This window comes from Apteryx rowi, unplaced genomic scaffold, assembly GCF_003343035.1.
Source record: "Apteryx rowi isolate R43461 unplaced genomic scaffold, aptRow1 scaffold_409, whole genome shotgun sequence".
NCBI classification, from domain to species: Eukaryota; Metazoa; Chordata; class Aves; order Apterygiformes; family Apterygidae; genus Apteryx; species Apteryx rowi.
In genome coordinates, this window is record NW_020450614.1 from 567,573 (window position 1) to 583,819 (window position 16,247).

The 16,247-nt window shown below is 36.2% G+C and overlaps 1 protein-coding gene across 9 annotated transcripts in view; it reads left to right on the plus strand.

Moving 5' to 3' along the window:
* The first annotated feature begins 32 nt into the window (after nt 1–32).
* The window catches only part of TAPT1 (transmembrane anterior posterior transformation 1), a 49,879-nt gene continuing 33,664 nt past the window's right edge, over nt 33–16,247 (plus strand). Inside the window, exons 1-5 of one of the 9 annotated variants that reach the window (XM_026075642.1) lie at nt 33–92; nt 5,419–5,549; nt 9,265–9,383; nt 13,286–13,318; nt 13,926–13,949. In XM_026075642.1, the coding sequence (XP_025931427.1) occupies nt 5,523–5,549; nt 9,265–9,383; nt 13,286–13,318; nt 13,926–13,949 (203 nt within the window). In that variant the 5' untranslated portion in view covers nt 33–92; nt 5,419–5,522. Of the gene's footprint in view, nt 93–127; nt 212–1,179; nt 1,241–5,418; nt 5,550–9,264; nt 9,384–13,169; nt 13,237–13,285; nt 13,319–13,925; nt 13,950–16,247 lie in introns of those variants that run through there. The other 8 variants (XM_026075641.1, XM_026075640.1, XM_026075636.1 and 5 more) reach the window with 8 other exon arrangements.

The following is a 16,247-nucleotide window of genomic DNA, read 5'->3' on the forward strand; positions in this document are numbered from 1 at the left end:
AGCGGGCGGGCGGGCTGCTGCGCGGCGCAGCGCGGCCGGGGGCTCCCCGCCGGGCTGCCCCGCTCCCTTCCCCGCGTGCTGAGCTCTAGCAGGTGCGGTCATCTCTCCCGGTGAAGGAACGCTCCCAGGCCTGGGCGGCCGCGCTCCTGCTGCCCATGCGAGCGTGCTTGTAGAGGGGAACGACCGCGGTGAAGTTCCTGTGTGCTGTCAGGTGGCGTGTTAAATGATAACTGTCAGGGCGTCTTTAAATAACGATCAGTTATCAGTTGCTATCTGCAACTGAACTGCTGTACGCTGAGATTGAAAACCAGGTTTTTAGCCGTGGTGTTTGGCAAAGAATGCCTCTACAGAGCAAATAGTGCAGTGTTTTTTCCAGTGTAAAAGCACAGCAGTTCAGACCTAAATAGATTGTGTGCTTTCTTAACTCCCCTGTTGAGGACTGATGCAGTCTCTTAACTTTTGCTCTTGCTGAAGTGCAAGAAACACTTGTGGGTTAATATTTTTTTGTTAAGTACACATAATTATAAATACAATGGTTCTTGCCTCTGCTGAAAAAAGTAATAATACTGTTAGAGTCTCGAAATTATGTGCAGGTTAATAGAAGTCCTTTTTATCTAAGTGTAGTTTACTACCTAAGGATTTTATAGGGAGGGGGAAAAAACAAGAGGAGAAAATGTAGTGGCCCTTTCTATCAATCTACAGTTTTCTGTAGACTTATGCTTGAACTGATTATTCTTAGTATCTACAGTGTAATTTTTAAAAACTAGCCCTACTTTTTTTTCATAAAAATAAAAACTAATTTAGTGTGGTGGTGGTGATTTAACTACGTTTGTAAGTAACTTTATTAGCAGCATATTCTTAGTGGAATGGTTTGCTGAAAATGTGAAAAGCGTCCAAAGAGATATTCAAATTTCTAGGCTTTATTTCTGCCTCAGTGTTGGCTTGCATGTAGCACCACAGGTTGTATCAGAATACAAAAAAAAGGAAATGGGATTTAGCTTAAATTGTCTGCCACAACTGAAAGCTTTCCCTTGAAGCTTGACAAGTGCTATGTCAGTCTTGGGTTTTGATAGATGTGTTGTGTCACAGGGCTTAGAGCATCATTGACTGAGCTTCTGCGGTATTGATGAAACCAGTGTAATTCCCATGGTTGTAATGAATTGGCTTAATTACAGAGTTATGAATTGCTTTGTAGTGGAAAAAAAGAAATGGTCAAGATGCATGCTGATATGCCTGAAAGGTAACTGAACAAATAACTTTCTTTAGACAAAAATTGATAGGTGGAAAATGTTCCTAACTAACTTCCAGCCATTGATTTTTAAATTTAAATTCTGATTCTTCAGAAGAAGAAAACATAAAAAGAGTACACTCTTTAAAATCACAACTAAAAATTCCTCATCTTTAACTGCAGCAATATGTATTATACTACATAAAAGTGGTGGTGGGTTTTGTTTCTTTTTTTCAAGATGGTGTAAGCAAGACCAGTATTGTTTGAGCAAGTTGCCTGGAGGAGAAAATAACCATTGTGTGTGTGTGTGTTAATTAGTATTATACTATTGTTGTATTAATTATTTGGTTGTTTATGGAAGGGTGTGTTTAGGATTGGTAGAAGCAAAATGAGTGTCTGGAATTGTAGCATTTAGGATTAACATAATGATAAGGTAACAATAGAAAATTGAGGCACAGCAGATTTTACATTTGGGCAAGTGTTGCACTCCGTTTCTGGTTAATGGTTATCTATGTGTTGAAGTGTAACTTAGGTAAATCATTTTCAAGAGATAATTGAAGAAATTACTCTGTCCCCCCATATTTTGAAGAAACTTGTGCGCTTTTTTTTTGTGCTGAGGTGAGGAAGTGGGTGAGAATACTTTGAGTGTGCTGTCTGAACAGTTTAATCTTAGGCCAAGGTCTAAAACTTTCTGACTGCAAAGCAGAGGAAATTGAATTGGAATTACTGTGTTTTCTTATTTAAAAAAAAAATGCTTTGATAGCTGAATTAAACTGTCTGAAAAGTGCTACTTATGTCTCTGTTCTTCCTTGGTCTCTCGTCCTGTTCCTTTGCTTACAGGGTGTTTTTTTTTGTTGTTTGTTGTTGTGTTTTTTTCCTACGGGATCATTTGCTTTACAAACAGCTTTGCTGGCATAGCTCTAGGGCTGATGCTGAGTGGGAATAAGTGCTCAAGCAGAATGTGACTGAGGGACTATGTACTTCAGCACTTCCCCTGTGACTGAAGAAATTATTTGCAGTTGCAGTCTGGGGCTCATGTATTGATCAACCTCAGTCATAAGGACTGACTATTTCAAGCTCTTAAGTCTGGGGTGTGAAAGAAAAAGGTGGAGGCCAGGTGAAAAAAAGCTGAAAGCCAGGTGGAGGAAACTTAAAGATCATTTGTTTTTTTCCTCAAGAGTAGGCACATGAATGAGTTTGTGTGAGGTAAAGTGGAGTGGGAACAAATAGCTCATTAGTTACTCCTTGATGGTTGTCTGTATGCACATATTTATTCTGCAGGAATCATGAGTTGTTTGAGATGCATCTCTAAGTTGGAGAAGGTGGTTTACCAGTAGTGTAAGAAAATGCCCCTGGGCAGTTAGAGTAGCTGATCTGTTATTCCACACCTAAGTTTATCTCATGGTAGTGTGTTTTGTTTTGTTTCCTTTTATAACAAGAAAGGATACAGGAAAAACAAGTTCCAAGTGAGGATGTTATAAAGGAAGACTTCAGAAAATAAATTTGCAAGAGGTTTGAAAAATAGTTTAGTGGTATGAACTTCTGTCTTTATTTCACTGGAATGAACTTTGATTGAAACTTTAAATGTCAATATTGGTTATTTTTTTTAGTACTCACTAAACTACATGTCTCTTTTTGTTTTTTAACTACCGTTAAGACTTACAGTAGCCTTAGCCTAGTAGAAGTGGATCAGTGATAAATTACAGAAGGCACTACCCAAGCAAATTATCTTGGGAAAACTGTCCAGTTCACATAGTTTAAACCAAATCATGATGGAACTTATTAATGATGCATAATTAACCAGTGATTAGTGAATTACATGTGTGGTCAATGTCAACAGAAGAACAGATAAACCACAATACTGGACACTCACAGAATGTTAGTGAACAACTGCACATTTCTAAACACCCTTCTGTAATCCCCCAAAGTTCTAATCACACCCACACAGTTCTGTGCACCCTCCAGCCCAGCAGGGTGGGTTATAAGCACACCCTGCCTCTTCTGCTTCTTTTTTACTTCTTTTGAAGTTGGCTTCTTCTTTGCTTCAAAACTCGTAGTAATTTCTTGGTTACTGTTTCATCCAGTTGATGGTCATTTTCCTCTCCAGTGTGATCAGGTAGGGGCAGCTGCCATCTCAGGCAGTTCTGGGTGCACTGTTCAGACATACCATCTACACTTGCATTCCTGTCTTAGCAGCTGTTGTTATCCAACCCAAAAGTCACTAAAGCTTTGACAAAATCTGAATTTACAATTTGTCTCCTTTCAGGTAGTAACTACTGGTGGGTATGGTCTTGTCCCATGATAAATGCACCTATCTGTCCTGGTAAATGTTGTGTGAACACTCACAGTTTCTATTTTAAAATGCCAGTAATAACCAGAAATGTTGAACATTAGTACAGTATTGTCACTTCTAAAGTGTTGTGGCCAGGAGGTGGTGGTGATGTCAGACCTTGTCATTAAGTGTAAAACCTTAAGCACAACCTTGTGCTGAATTGTCATCACTTATGCTTTTTTTCCTTATTTCCTTTAAAAAAAAAAACTATTCTGCACTCTTTTTTTTTTTTTTAGCAGCCATATGGGTTGATTTAAAAACTTAGTTCAGCCTTCAGATTATTCACCTTCAGCCATTAAAATACAAGTAGCCATATTTTCTGAGTTGATAGCTGGGGAGAGATGGGATATGGTTGCTTCTGAAAAGTAGATGAAAGGTGCATGACTTCGGATGCCTGAGATGATATGTCCAGGTGTTGTGGCGGCCCCCCCCCCCGTCACCCCAAATTGTTAGAGATCTCCCCCTTGTTGGAAAAAAAACCTTTGTCTCTTGTTATTATGTTACGTTTTTGCTGTGGCTGAGTAGATCTGTTGGGTTTTATGATTGTTCTCGGAGGTAGTGCTCAGGTGTGTCTCACTGGGATGCTAGGGAACCTTTCATTATTTTGAAATAAATGATGTTATGATTCTCTTCTGTTAATTTTTATGGAAGAACTCTATAAGTCTTCCCATTTTCCTAGAGAGACATTGAGAAATTGTTTTGGAAAATTATCATTGCTTGGGTGATTTAACATACCCTCACTGTAAAGGAGACTGATTATCCTGAGTAAAATCAGCATCTGGGCCTGTGGTTTCAAAATGACTTAGCTGGTATGAGAGCACCCTTAACCACTGATAGACATACCAGTATGGGCAAGAAAGGAATTGAGCAATGGACAGCTGAAAGCTTGAGTTGACTTCAGTGAGTGTGAACACATAGTAACTATGCTAGCGGACTTACACACACAATAAGCTACTTTAGTTTTCTTAGGTGAGTCTACTCGGGATGTTAAAACTCAAAAAAGACCCGAGTACAACCTTTAGGTGGCAGTAGTGCAACGAAAGCTTCTGAAAAGCATTCATCTTGCTTCTCAAAGGAATTTATATAACAACTGACCTTGCTGCTCAAGGAATTTATCTTGAATAACTTACTAGCTTGTGGATTGTTTTAAGTGTCCAGCAAGTGCTAATCATTGTCTCAATATGTGTGTAGATTTCATAAGGAATAATCCTAACTGGAAAGGAAGTGCTTTGAAAGTGTCAAATACTTCTGTAAGCTATGTAAATTGAAGATATTTTAAGTTTCTGCAATGCTTTATGAGGAAAGTGCAGATCTGTACATGCTTGAGAGCCTTTCAAGGCTTGAAAGGCCTTGTTTTCATCAGTCAGAATGCTTCTACTGTTTATGCATTGAGTGACTTAAAATTGTGTATCCATGAACATTATAATCTCACAGAAAGTTTTTTTTTCTTTTTTAATAAAGAACAAGTTGCTAATGTTGCTGAGAGAAAATAGGTTTTAAAAAGTCAAAAATAAGAGCTCAGTAACTCTCAATTTAAGGGCCAGAGCCACGCAGCATTCAGTATAGCTTTTTTGGCTAATATCTTGGAGTAATAAGTTGTCTGATGAAAATGCTTGGCTGGCAAAATTAGCTTATTTTGCTTGTTGGGAAGGGTAGGGGAGTGGGAGAGAACAGGACTTGGTTCTCATACACCTAGTTCCATACCAAGTTATTTGCCATTCTAGTTAACAGCAAAAACCTTCTGGGGTAGATGTGGTAGAATTGAAACATGTAGCAGGTAGCAAAAGCATAGCAGTTTTCTCTCTCTTTGGAATTAATGCCTGAAATGTCTTCTACTTATTTATGTTCCCAAATGTAGATCTTTCATTGCTGCGGTTCATCAGTGCTGAGCTAACGAGAGGCTACTTCCTAGAACACAATGAAGCAAAATACACAGAGCGGAGGGAGAGAGTATACACGTGCATGCGAATACCAAGAGAACTGGAAAAGGTGAAGTATTCTTTATGTTTTGACTTGCGAATTAAATCTAGTATATGAAGTTAAAGGAATACTTACTTTTCAAACACTTCTATTGCAAAGCTTTTTTTGAACATCACTTACAGTAATTATTTTTCAGTGTTAGTAACTTAAACATTTTTTTTTCCATTCTTGATTTTTCCTATATTTGCTTTTTGTTCCTGGTAATGGATGGACACTTGTTGATATCAGCAGAGACAGACATTACTAACTTTCAGGTCCAGAGGTTTATAAATAAATTCAAAAAAAAAGATAACACTTCCTCTATTGTTTGTAACTGACCCTTAAGGAATGATCAGAGGAAAACATTTTACTATGAAATGCAATTTTACATTTAAAAATTTGTTTTAAAGCCCTTTCCAATCTAAAAAGTTAAAACAGAAGATTTCAGTTCTTTACAAATATGGTGACGAATGAATTTCTGTCTATGAGGTTTCTGACTTAATTTTTGTAGCCTCATGCTTTGCTTCCTGCCACAGTTTGCCCCACTTTCCTTTCCTTCCCTCTCTCTGTTCCTTCCTGCCACCCTACCCCCATCCTGTGAGGCATTTCTGCCACCTCCTTTATGTTAGCTTAAGTGTAATTCTGAACCTGCACTGAGCCAATATCAGCGTTGTAATGTAGAAGAGTTTTATTCTGGCTTAACAATGTTGAAACTCTCAAGGGAGACAATGTCAAACTGGGGAGGGAGTGGGAACATGTTCAGAGATGGGGAGTAAGGCAACATCAACAATTAGCTTGAGTGAAGCTGCTGTGTAACCTTAAGGTTAGAAGTAGTATTGCTCAGTTTCTCAAGTCCTAGCAGGCTCTAGGGATGAAGTTGTATGGTAGAGCTGAATCACTCTAACGCTCACTTTGAAGAGTCCTCTTCCACTGCTTCTCCCACTTCATCTCCTGCCTCGTACGTACTGCTTATTTTGCATGACTTTTGTTGCTTGTTGGACCATTCTGAGAACTAATTCAGCTCATGTTTTGACATTGTGCTTTACTTGCTGAGTTTTTCTGCTACAGTAGTGAGTTGAATTGCTCAGCCAGTTTTCTCAAGAAGCTGGAGTCTATGTAAGGGAGGAAGAGGACTTATATAGCTTGGAGTAGGGGTAGAAAGTGGAGGAGGGAGGGAGAGTACGATCACCTTTCCTTGTGTCTGTCACCACCTGTTGCAGGGATCTGACTGTGTGATTCAAAAGGCTGCTTAATTGAAATGAAGCATGTAAGATCCTAGGAAAGGAAAGGGTGAATTGTCTTAATGAGTTGTATTGTTTACTACCTAATAGTATAATTACAGAGTAAGAATGTAAATCATAATTGGAGTGAGAATAAACTGAATAAAAGCGATCAAAGCCTAATATCCGAAGATACTCTTTAACATGCACTTGTTGCATGTGCATATGCTTAGTTGGTGAAAGTCCATTTGCTTCAGGGATTCAGAAGCATCTGTTTTTTGCAGGGTGTAGTAATTAATGGAGAATAAATAATATTCACTGTAGAAACTTCATCCCAGTATTCCCACTGCCATCTTTTTTAAGAGTGCAGCTTAGAGAATAGGTGAAAATATTTGCTGCTGGAGAGAGTACTGTAATAACAGCAGACAGAATGGAAGAATCAGGCTGATGTAATAACCAAAGCTTGTGAGGGAGCAGACGCTGTCATTCCCTCCTCTGCCCACTAAGCTGTGTAGCTATAGAAAAAACTGCATATGCAGAGAAGTACTACTTTGGATTACTCTCTGTAGCAACTTTTTTGGGTAGCTGGAGAAAAAAAGGCTAAAGATTCGGAATGCAGTAGTGGCTAGACTTGAGTTTGTAAGAGGAGTTGCAAAGCAGATTTTGTGGGTGAAGAGATGAAGTACTTGCCACTATTTTAATGCTTAAAAATACATGTACACCAGGACTTAATATGTATGTATGCACAAGTTTTTGATTTTCTGAAAGAGGATCAGAAAAAATGACAAACATTATTTTAAAAAGTTCATTTTGTCCATTAGTCCATTTTATGTGCAACTTCTTGTATTTATGACAGTAAAAGGGTCATGAATGATTGTCTTGATTTTACCCTAAAGCTTCTTCCAAATACAGGGGGGGTAAACCTAATATAGTAGTGGTGGAGAACTACAGGTGGAAAAAGTCAGTTCAAGTGATGGATGAAATTGAAAGGTGGAAATAGAAGTGACGGTTCTAAGCTTAGTGGAAAGGACTTAATTTATCTGAATCGTTCTTCCTTTAGATGGGTGTTTTTTCCTGTATTTCTCATCACTTGAACATATATCCCAGAATACATTCAGACAACTAAAAATGTATAAGATTTGCTGTAAAACCTCCAATTTCCCCAGATACTCATGTTTAATCTTGTTTTAATGAATAGTTAACTTAAAAACAGAGAGGCATAAAGACTTTAGAATAAAGCATATGGGTAACTTTTGATTTGGTGCTGAACAACAAGGGATTATGAACGCCTTCCTTGTGAGTGTCTCAAGGGCTGACGGTAAAAAGGGTACTATTTCTATTTGTGGTTTTGCATTCTTCAGCCCTTTTTATATGGAGTAGCTAGACATATTGCAATATAAACAATACCTCCACTGTGGCTTTTTCTGTTTGCAGTGGAAGCTCTTTGTTGTGACAGGCTATCTATGCTAAATGAAAAGCTGTTTCCTATCCCTGCTGTCTTAGGGGAACTTTGGGCATTTGATTTTGAAAAAATAGTCTTTGTGCTCTTTTGCTAAAATATAGTTGTGAGGATATAAAACATAAAGGCCGTGTAGAAGTTTCTATTAGCTACTCAATGTAGTTTACAGAAATGAGTGAAGGATTCAACACTGCTAATATTCCAACAGGCAGATGTTAGTGTGCAAGCCAAGTGCTATTGCACTTGGGAAGATGAGGACATGAGGGATAACTGCAGATATTAACATAAGCTTGTAGAATGTGGAAAAAATGGTCATTACACTCAGGCAAAGAATAAGTCTGCATCTGAATCAACAAGAAAATGCAGAGTCATTTTCTAGGTTGTAAAGGTGCCATCAAAGGACATTGCTAGTGCTGAATGAGCGAATCTAGATTAATTATCATAGAGTAGTTTGGCTTGTGGCTGTAATGAAATGGCTTTAACTGTTTTGGGTGCTCACCCTTAGTTTAAATACTTTATCCTTAATCTTTATAAGCAATATTCTCTGTGTAAGCTTACCCCTTAATATTTTAGATTCCTCTCTATATGAAATAAAGGTGGGTAGTCCCTGAAGGAAAACCACTACAGCTGTAATTAGGTTTGCAGTGGAAAACTAAAAGCAAAATTTTTGAAAAATAAGCATATTAAAAAGGATGTATGCCTAAAATGGCTATGCACATACGCAAACAGCTCTACACACTTTAGGTTAAAAACACTAACTTTTATAACCTTAGAGGAAAGCCACAGTTGGTGATTGAACTGCAGGTGTATCCAAGGGCAGTTCATCTACTGAACAGCCTTACTTTGAGGCCTGGAGTCTGCAAAAGCCTCTGCTGTTTGGACCTTGTGGTCCAGAATTCTTGCTGAATCGTCTTCCAAGTGCGCCATGTCTCTTTACAGTTCAGCTGATTAGATAAGTGAGATTATTGTGCTTATTTGGTTAATTGAAGTCTTATGTAAATGTATTGTTTTATTAAAAGCTCTTTATAAACTACTAATGTACTTCTGTTTTATTTTTATAATCTAGTTGATGTTTTTTGGAATCTTTTTGTGCCTGGATGCTTTTCTGTATGTGTTCACCCTGCTTCCTTTGAGAGTTTTTCTGGCCATGTTCCAGTTCATTACTCTACCTTGCTATGGCTTACGGTAAGTTGATTTAAGAGGAAAGTGTTTATATCCTTAAATAATGTTTCTCTGCTTGTTATCTGTGTGCTTGATTTTGTGGTTATTCAGTGCTGTTTGAACTAATGACTCCTGTCACTATAAAACAGAAATTTTGGTCTAAATCGGCCAAAGCAAAGTGGTGGGGGTGGTACCCTTACGCTTTGCCACTGGTCACTAATCATCGTTTCCTTCACATGCAGCAGTTTGATAACAGTGGCCCTTAGGCACATTCAGGTTAGGACACAGATTTAACCTTATCTTGTAGTTTTATACTTTTAACTAACCTTTATTTGAACATTATTTTAGGTTTTCTTAGGCTTTAGTTGATGACTTGTTTCAATTCTTTTGAAAGACACTTTGACACAATGTTGAAACAGAAGTTAGTTTTTCTTTACCAAATAGAGTTTTTCTTATTCCCGTAGTAGCCTTTTCCCAAAGGATAACCATATAAAATGCATGATTTTTTTCCTTCGAAGAAGCTTGGGAAAAAAAAAAGTATGATGGAATTTACTAATTAAGATAATTTTAACAGATTTTTAGAGGTCTTAACTCCTTGCTTATTAGCTTGGATTGATACTAAGAAAGTTGCTAATTCATAGTGTTCTTGTCTTGGCTTTGTGACACAGGAATCAAAAAGAGTAAATTAATTTCCTTGAAAGAAGCCAGCCCTTCAAATGAAACCTGGTTATGCAAATTTTTGTGTAACCTGAAAGAACTGCAGTCTTTGTATTGATGTAATTTTTCCTTGAATAAATAACGACTTTGGGATTTTCATTCTGGATTTCCATGGACTTTAACTTAATGCATGGTTGTGGGGGGGGGTTGAGTTGCTTACATTTGCATTATGAATATGGTCTCTCTTATGTGAAATGTTTTTAAATGCATAGTTTAGAATGTATCTTCTGATTAGAGGAAATAACTAATCTAATTGTAAGAAATGCTATTTTTAAAATACTGTCTTAAGTTGAAAGGTCTGTACTTGGGTGCTGCTTAAAATTAGACACTAGATGGCAGTCTCCAACATTTTATTATGCTGTTAATTTTGAGCTGAATTTACAAGGCTTTTAGTATGTGAGGAGATGTTTCCTTACTGTGTCCTGTAGTACAGAACAATTTGGCTATTCAGTTCTAACTTGACCAGCCAAATTATGTGCCTGCTTGCAAATATCTAAATGTTTCTGAGTTTGTAAGGCAGGATAGACTTCTGTTTAATTTATTCAACTTGACTGTGCTAATTTTAAATATTGCAGGTAAGAGTCAAAGAAACTAAGACCTTCTTGAGTGAAGAAAATTTTGTTTTGGTAACAACTCTTGAAATAAATTCTTGTGTTGTGGTTTTCTCAAACATGAAGTCTCTCTCCCTAGACTCTCTTTACTTATTCACTACCTGGGGCTTTGTCTAATTTTTAAATCATCAGCTCTAAAACATTAATAATGTTTGCAATTCATGTTTCTCATATATAAAGAAACTTTTTTCAGATGTAGTGATTCTTTCTTCCAAACATTCGGAGTCTGTACTTTGCGCTTTTTTTTTTTTTTTTTTTAAGTTATGCTGATTTGTTTTGTTTTGGCAAAAAATAAGATTTGGGCTTTTTATTGTTCAGGAAATAATATTTTTATGTATTTGTAACAAAATACAGTTCAACAGGTAAAGCATCTGTAATTATAAAAGGTACTGACAAATGCAGGTGGCTGATTATCTCTGAACTTGCCCTTCCTCACAAATGTCAAGTGAGTGAGAGATATGACTGGCTGTTCTTCAGACCTGTCACATCATATTCCATTCTGTGTAGTAAATAAAAGTGCTCCTCCCTTCATCCTGCCTTTTTTATCAACATCTCAGTGAAGCGATTGAGCAGGGTTCGATCTCCCTTCCACTTTACTCTTTGGTTCCTTTTTTTTCTCACAACTTTTCTGCTCTTTTCAACCTAGAAGAAGATTATATTACCCTTTATTTCTTTAAAGCAGTAAAAGCACATTCTATATAAACTGGGCTCATCCCTGTTAATGGTATTGTGTGCAGTGCTTAAATGCAGGCGGGCAATGGATAACCTCTCCGACCTGTATTTTAATATTTCGTCTCGCAGAGCTATCTGACAGAGAACAAAGAGTAATACATCTTGATGTGTCTCCTTTTTCTGGATAGGCTGTATAAGTTCTTCAGTGATTCGACTGCCAAAATTCCTCATCCCTTGATCTTCTGTTTTGAATAAATTTAGTTCTGTATACTTGTTGGAGCTCTACTGGTATTAATATAGCTATTTTACAGAGGCTTAAAACAACTGAACTTCAACGTGGTGATTCCAAGAGTCTGTCATGAAGCAAACTATACCCTGCTGGTCACATTGTCATGATCAAACTGGCAGGACTTAGTGCCTGAATCATCTTACTGGGGTGATTTTGGCAGGTGAAACGCCATTACTGCTATGCTCTATAAATAGCAGGGTGCTCTCTTTAATTTAAAAAAACCCTCCAGAATATTAAATGACATCAGAAAAGTGATATTCCAAAATAACAACAAAAAATTCAAACAGCTCTGCTGTATCTTCCCCCAAGTTAATGGAAAGAAGTCTCCTAAATGTGGTTCTCCTCTGCAAATCTTATCAAATTAATCCTCATTATGTTAAAATATTGTTTGACAACTTGAAGCATGTACTTTGGAAGAGCAAATCTAAGGTAGAGAGATGTGGACCTGCCAGAGTTCTATTCCGATTTAGTCCTTGCTGATAGGTTCCTAAAACATCCCTTAGCCACCTAGTGGCTTCTTTTTTCGTTTGAGACGGTTTTAGTAGGTCAGAGTGAGAGATTTTGGGGACATTCTCTGCCTTTTTTGAAAAACTTTAATAGAGCTAACCTTTTGTTTTTCCTGAAAGCTTTTTTCACAACAATAAAAGCTCTTGTAGGAATGTAGAAGAGCTTCTGTGTTTAAAAAAACAAAGCAATTGCCATGATGTGAAGGCTAAAAATTGTTAGCTAAGACTGAAAGGAGTTCCAATTTAATTAAATTTGTAGACGTTTTACAGCTTATCCATAAAAATGACTAAAGACTTATGTTTATGAAAGTGAGATTTTTTAAAAGATTATGACTTTCTCAAGAAAACACAGAAGTAGATTATGAATCTTATTATACATGAAGAAACATTCTTAGAATGATTTACAAGACCCTTACCTTTCTTCTGTGTGAAAACTTTTGTGTACATATATATACTATACATACTTGTGTTTTGTGTTGTCTATTACTCTTTCTTCTCCCTGAAATAAATGGATTCAGGTCTTGTTGGCAATAATTTAGTAAACTTTAATTGTATTATATGCACTTCTTAAATTTCCCATTGCCCTCCTGTGAAGCTATAGATTTACCTATTTCAGGAGGAAATAAAGAAATAATGTCCATAATAAGAATGGCAATATTTTTCTCCTAAGAGGCTTTTCTTCTGCAGTTGCCTTCTTGAAGTAATACTGCTTTATTTGTGTTACCAGATTAAATAAATTTGAACCCTGTGTTGCACACTTAGTCCCAAGGCTTAATTTTTGCTAGGGACTATTTCTAGCTGTTAAAGACATACGCTTCCTGCTGTCTGGTAAAGTTCAGTGAGAAAATAATGCACTTGTTCACCAAAATGTGTGGCATTCCACCAAGCAGAAAAAGGCAGGTGCATTCAGTATTTTCTGTAGTAATCTCAGATCTGGTGCTCCTCTTTCCTCTCCATAACAGTGCATAGTGTAGCAACATTACAACCTTCTCTTTCTTTCTTTCTTGTAAATCAGACCGAAGGGAAGAGCACTTTCACTTCCTTTATAGGATGGAATGTGATGTCACAGGGATTCCTCCTTGGTGAGTAAATCCTGATTTTTTTTTTTATTATTTTTTTCCTTTCTTCTAGGCTATCAGCCAAATTCACATCTACGTGTAATCAGTAAGCAGACTGATTACAAATGAATAGCATAGCTGGATTAACCAACATACTTCAAAAAAGAAACCAACACTTAATATTCAATACCCAGGATGTTCATAGCACTATACAAGACAACATGAGATTGGCATAATTTCTTATATGGCTTAGCTTCACTGTGGAAATAGGTTGTGATCTTTTAAAACAAATAGATTTTAAATGTTTACATAGAATGCATATGTACCAGTTCAGTCCAATTAAAAACAGGAAGTCTTGGGAAAATCATAGCCCCTGCTGTAAATGGTTTATAGTGCCTTGTTAGGCTTTTTTTACATTTATACTAAGTAATACTTTAGTCAAGTTCATAGCTATGTTTTGTGTATACTTCATTTTTAAGCATTTTTGTAATGCTTAATTTGGGAAATTTGGGGGAGTTGACTAAAAATTCTTTGCCAGGTATCTTTAAATTGATTCTCTGCATAGTAAATACAGCACTTTAAACTATCCTATATTCATTGCTGACTTCAGTTATAGTTGATTCTTCTTTTATAAAAACTAAATGCTTAATGAAAGCTAATTCTAGTTGTCACTTATTTGAAAACACTTTTTTTTTTAATTTGTTTTGAGACAGCTCTCATGGGGGCCTAACAGCAAGGTTGGTTTTTTGTTTCATTCTTAGCATGATCTCGTGCTGTGTTGTGTGCATGTAGAAGTTCTTTATTGTTTAAAAAATGAAACGCCATTTTCTATGGGCAAACTTAGCTCTCCATTTCTTGCCTTTCAAGCAAACTTGCTTGGGTTTTGCTTTCCCTGGCATCTCTACTTGATATACTAACTGGAAAATAATATCCCCTTCTTAGGTGTTAATCTGTTCATTCTTCTTAATGCCTCACATAAGATTAGAAACTTGTGATACCACAACTCAATAATGAGGGTGTACATTGAAGGATTAAGACTCTAATCAAGACTAACTGTATATGTTTAAAAAAAAAATCCCAGTTTTTGATTTTTCATACAAATATCACTTAATGGAGAAACAAACATCTAAACATAGCTGTTTAACTAGATGACTCCTTTTATCCATGTTTGGATTTAAGTATGTTAATAAGTATAATACACAGAGCTTGTGGTTGTCTAACTTCTAAAAAAGTGTTGGATATTGAATATAAAATAAGATTAGAAAACATTTACACTAAAATACTTGCTCAAATTTGTAACCTTGGTGCTAAAACACTTTGCATCATTAGCTAGACAAGGCTATTTAGAAGATTTTTTTAAGTAGGGCAAAAGTGAGTAAATTCATGATTTTTTTTTGTTAAAATGTCTATCTAACTCATTATCACAATTATAGTTTATTCAAATCTGTAAACTCCTGTCCATGACATTAGTATTGGAAATTTTATCCATACTAACTACGAAGGAGCAATTGTTCAGAGTAATCTGAATTTAGGTGTGGCTATATTAAAGGAACCAATTAAAAATGAAGACATCCTCTTGACATTTTAAAGCTGTAAAATTGGACAAGAAAATATATTGAATTCCTGTTGGTAACAATTCACTCTGCATAGTGGCAGGAAAACTGTATATAATCAGACTGGCAAAGAATTGAGGAGCACCAGAAGGCCTGAAAAAACAAAGGTCAGTCAGTTATATGATAGCAACTCATAGTCTGTGCAGAGTTAAGAGTAAAGTGATATATGCAGACTACTTATGCATCAGATGCTAAAGTAACCAAGTACTCAAACGGATCTGTATTTCACTGTAGACAATGCTGTGGAAACATCCAGTTCACTGCAATGGTAGTTGCTGAAATACATACAGTAGACAACTGTGATAAGATTTTTAGTCTGTTATGAGGCTTTGTAGAAGAACAACTTCAAGTATGTCCTGTAGTATATCTTATGTTCCAGATTGTTTAACCACTTTGATAAAAGTCATGCTTATTGAATTTAAATCACTTAACACCTGATCTTGGGGTTTTTTTAGAAGCCAGCTGATTATCAAACTCTCACCTTAGAATTGCTTGTGATTTGTAACTTAATAATAAAGCTACATTTAAGTAGAATATTAAAACACTTTACTGAATGTGAAGTAACATTAATCATACAGTTGTTGGAACAAAAAAGGGTTTGGTGGGCAGATGCCATACACTGAAAGCCTTGGACTATTTTGCTTCTTTAATAACAATAGAGGGAAAATATTGTGCAACCAAACATTCTTTTTGGTTGAAGCAAACATTATGTATTTGTAACTGTCTTTATAGCACCATTTGTGTGATCATATCCCTTATGAATGTTTAAACCTAACTTCTTCCAACCGATAGATGGAGATAGAGCTCTTTCAGTAGCGTATGAAGTGCAGTGTAGAAACTTTAGAGTATGACATTGAACAGACGTACTTTGAAAATGACAGTCAAGTAACTACTTCCTTAAACTTTCACTTGTTTATGGAGATTGCTCATGAAAAACACTTCTTGCACCAGATTTTTTCTTCACTGGGTAGTTGTTCAGTGTATATATTGAAATAAGCTCATCTGGTAATTTTGTGAGACTTAGAGTGAATTTTCTCACAAATGTCGTGCTTTTCTTACAATAGTTGTGCTAAAAATTTTAAGTTTTATTTGTTCATAAAATATATAGAACAAACTTGTAGCAAGAACATTTGGTATTTTGTTTGTAAGGATATACTGAGGTTGTCTGTAGAATGACAAAATAACTTTCTCTAATTTTTTATATGGGAAATTGCTTTTTTCTCACTTAACAAGTCCTTACTAAGGATAACATATTACAAATTGCAGGGTTTTATAAATGGAGGCAAAACTTAGATTTGTGCATTTTCAAAATGTGTTTTAAGGTGAAGAGACCATAAACTGGCAAGTTTGGTAAAGAATGAGCATTGAATCTTGAGCTTATGAATAGTGTTCGGAAAAATCACTTTTGCTAGAGTAGACTGC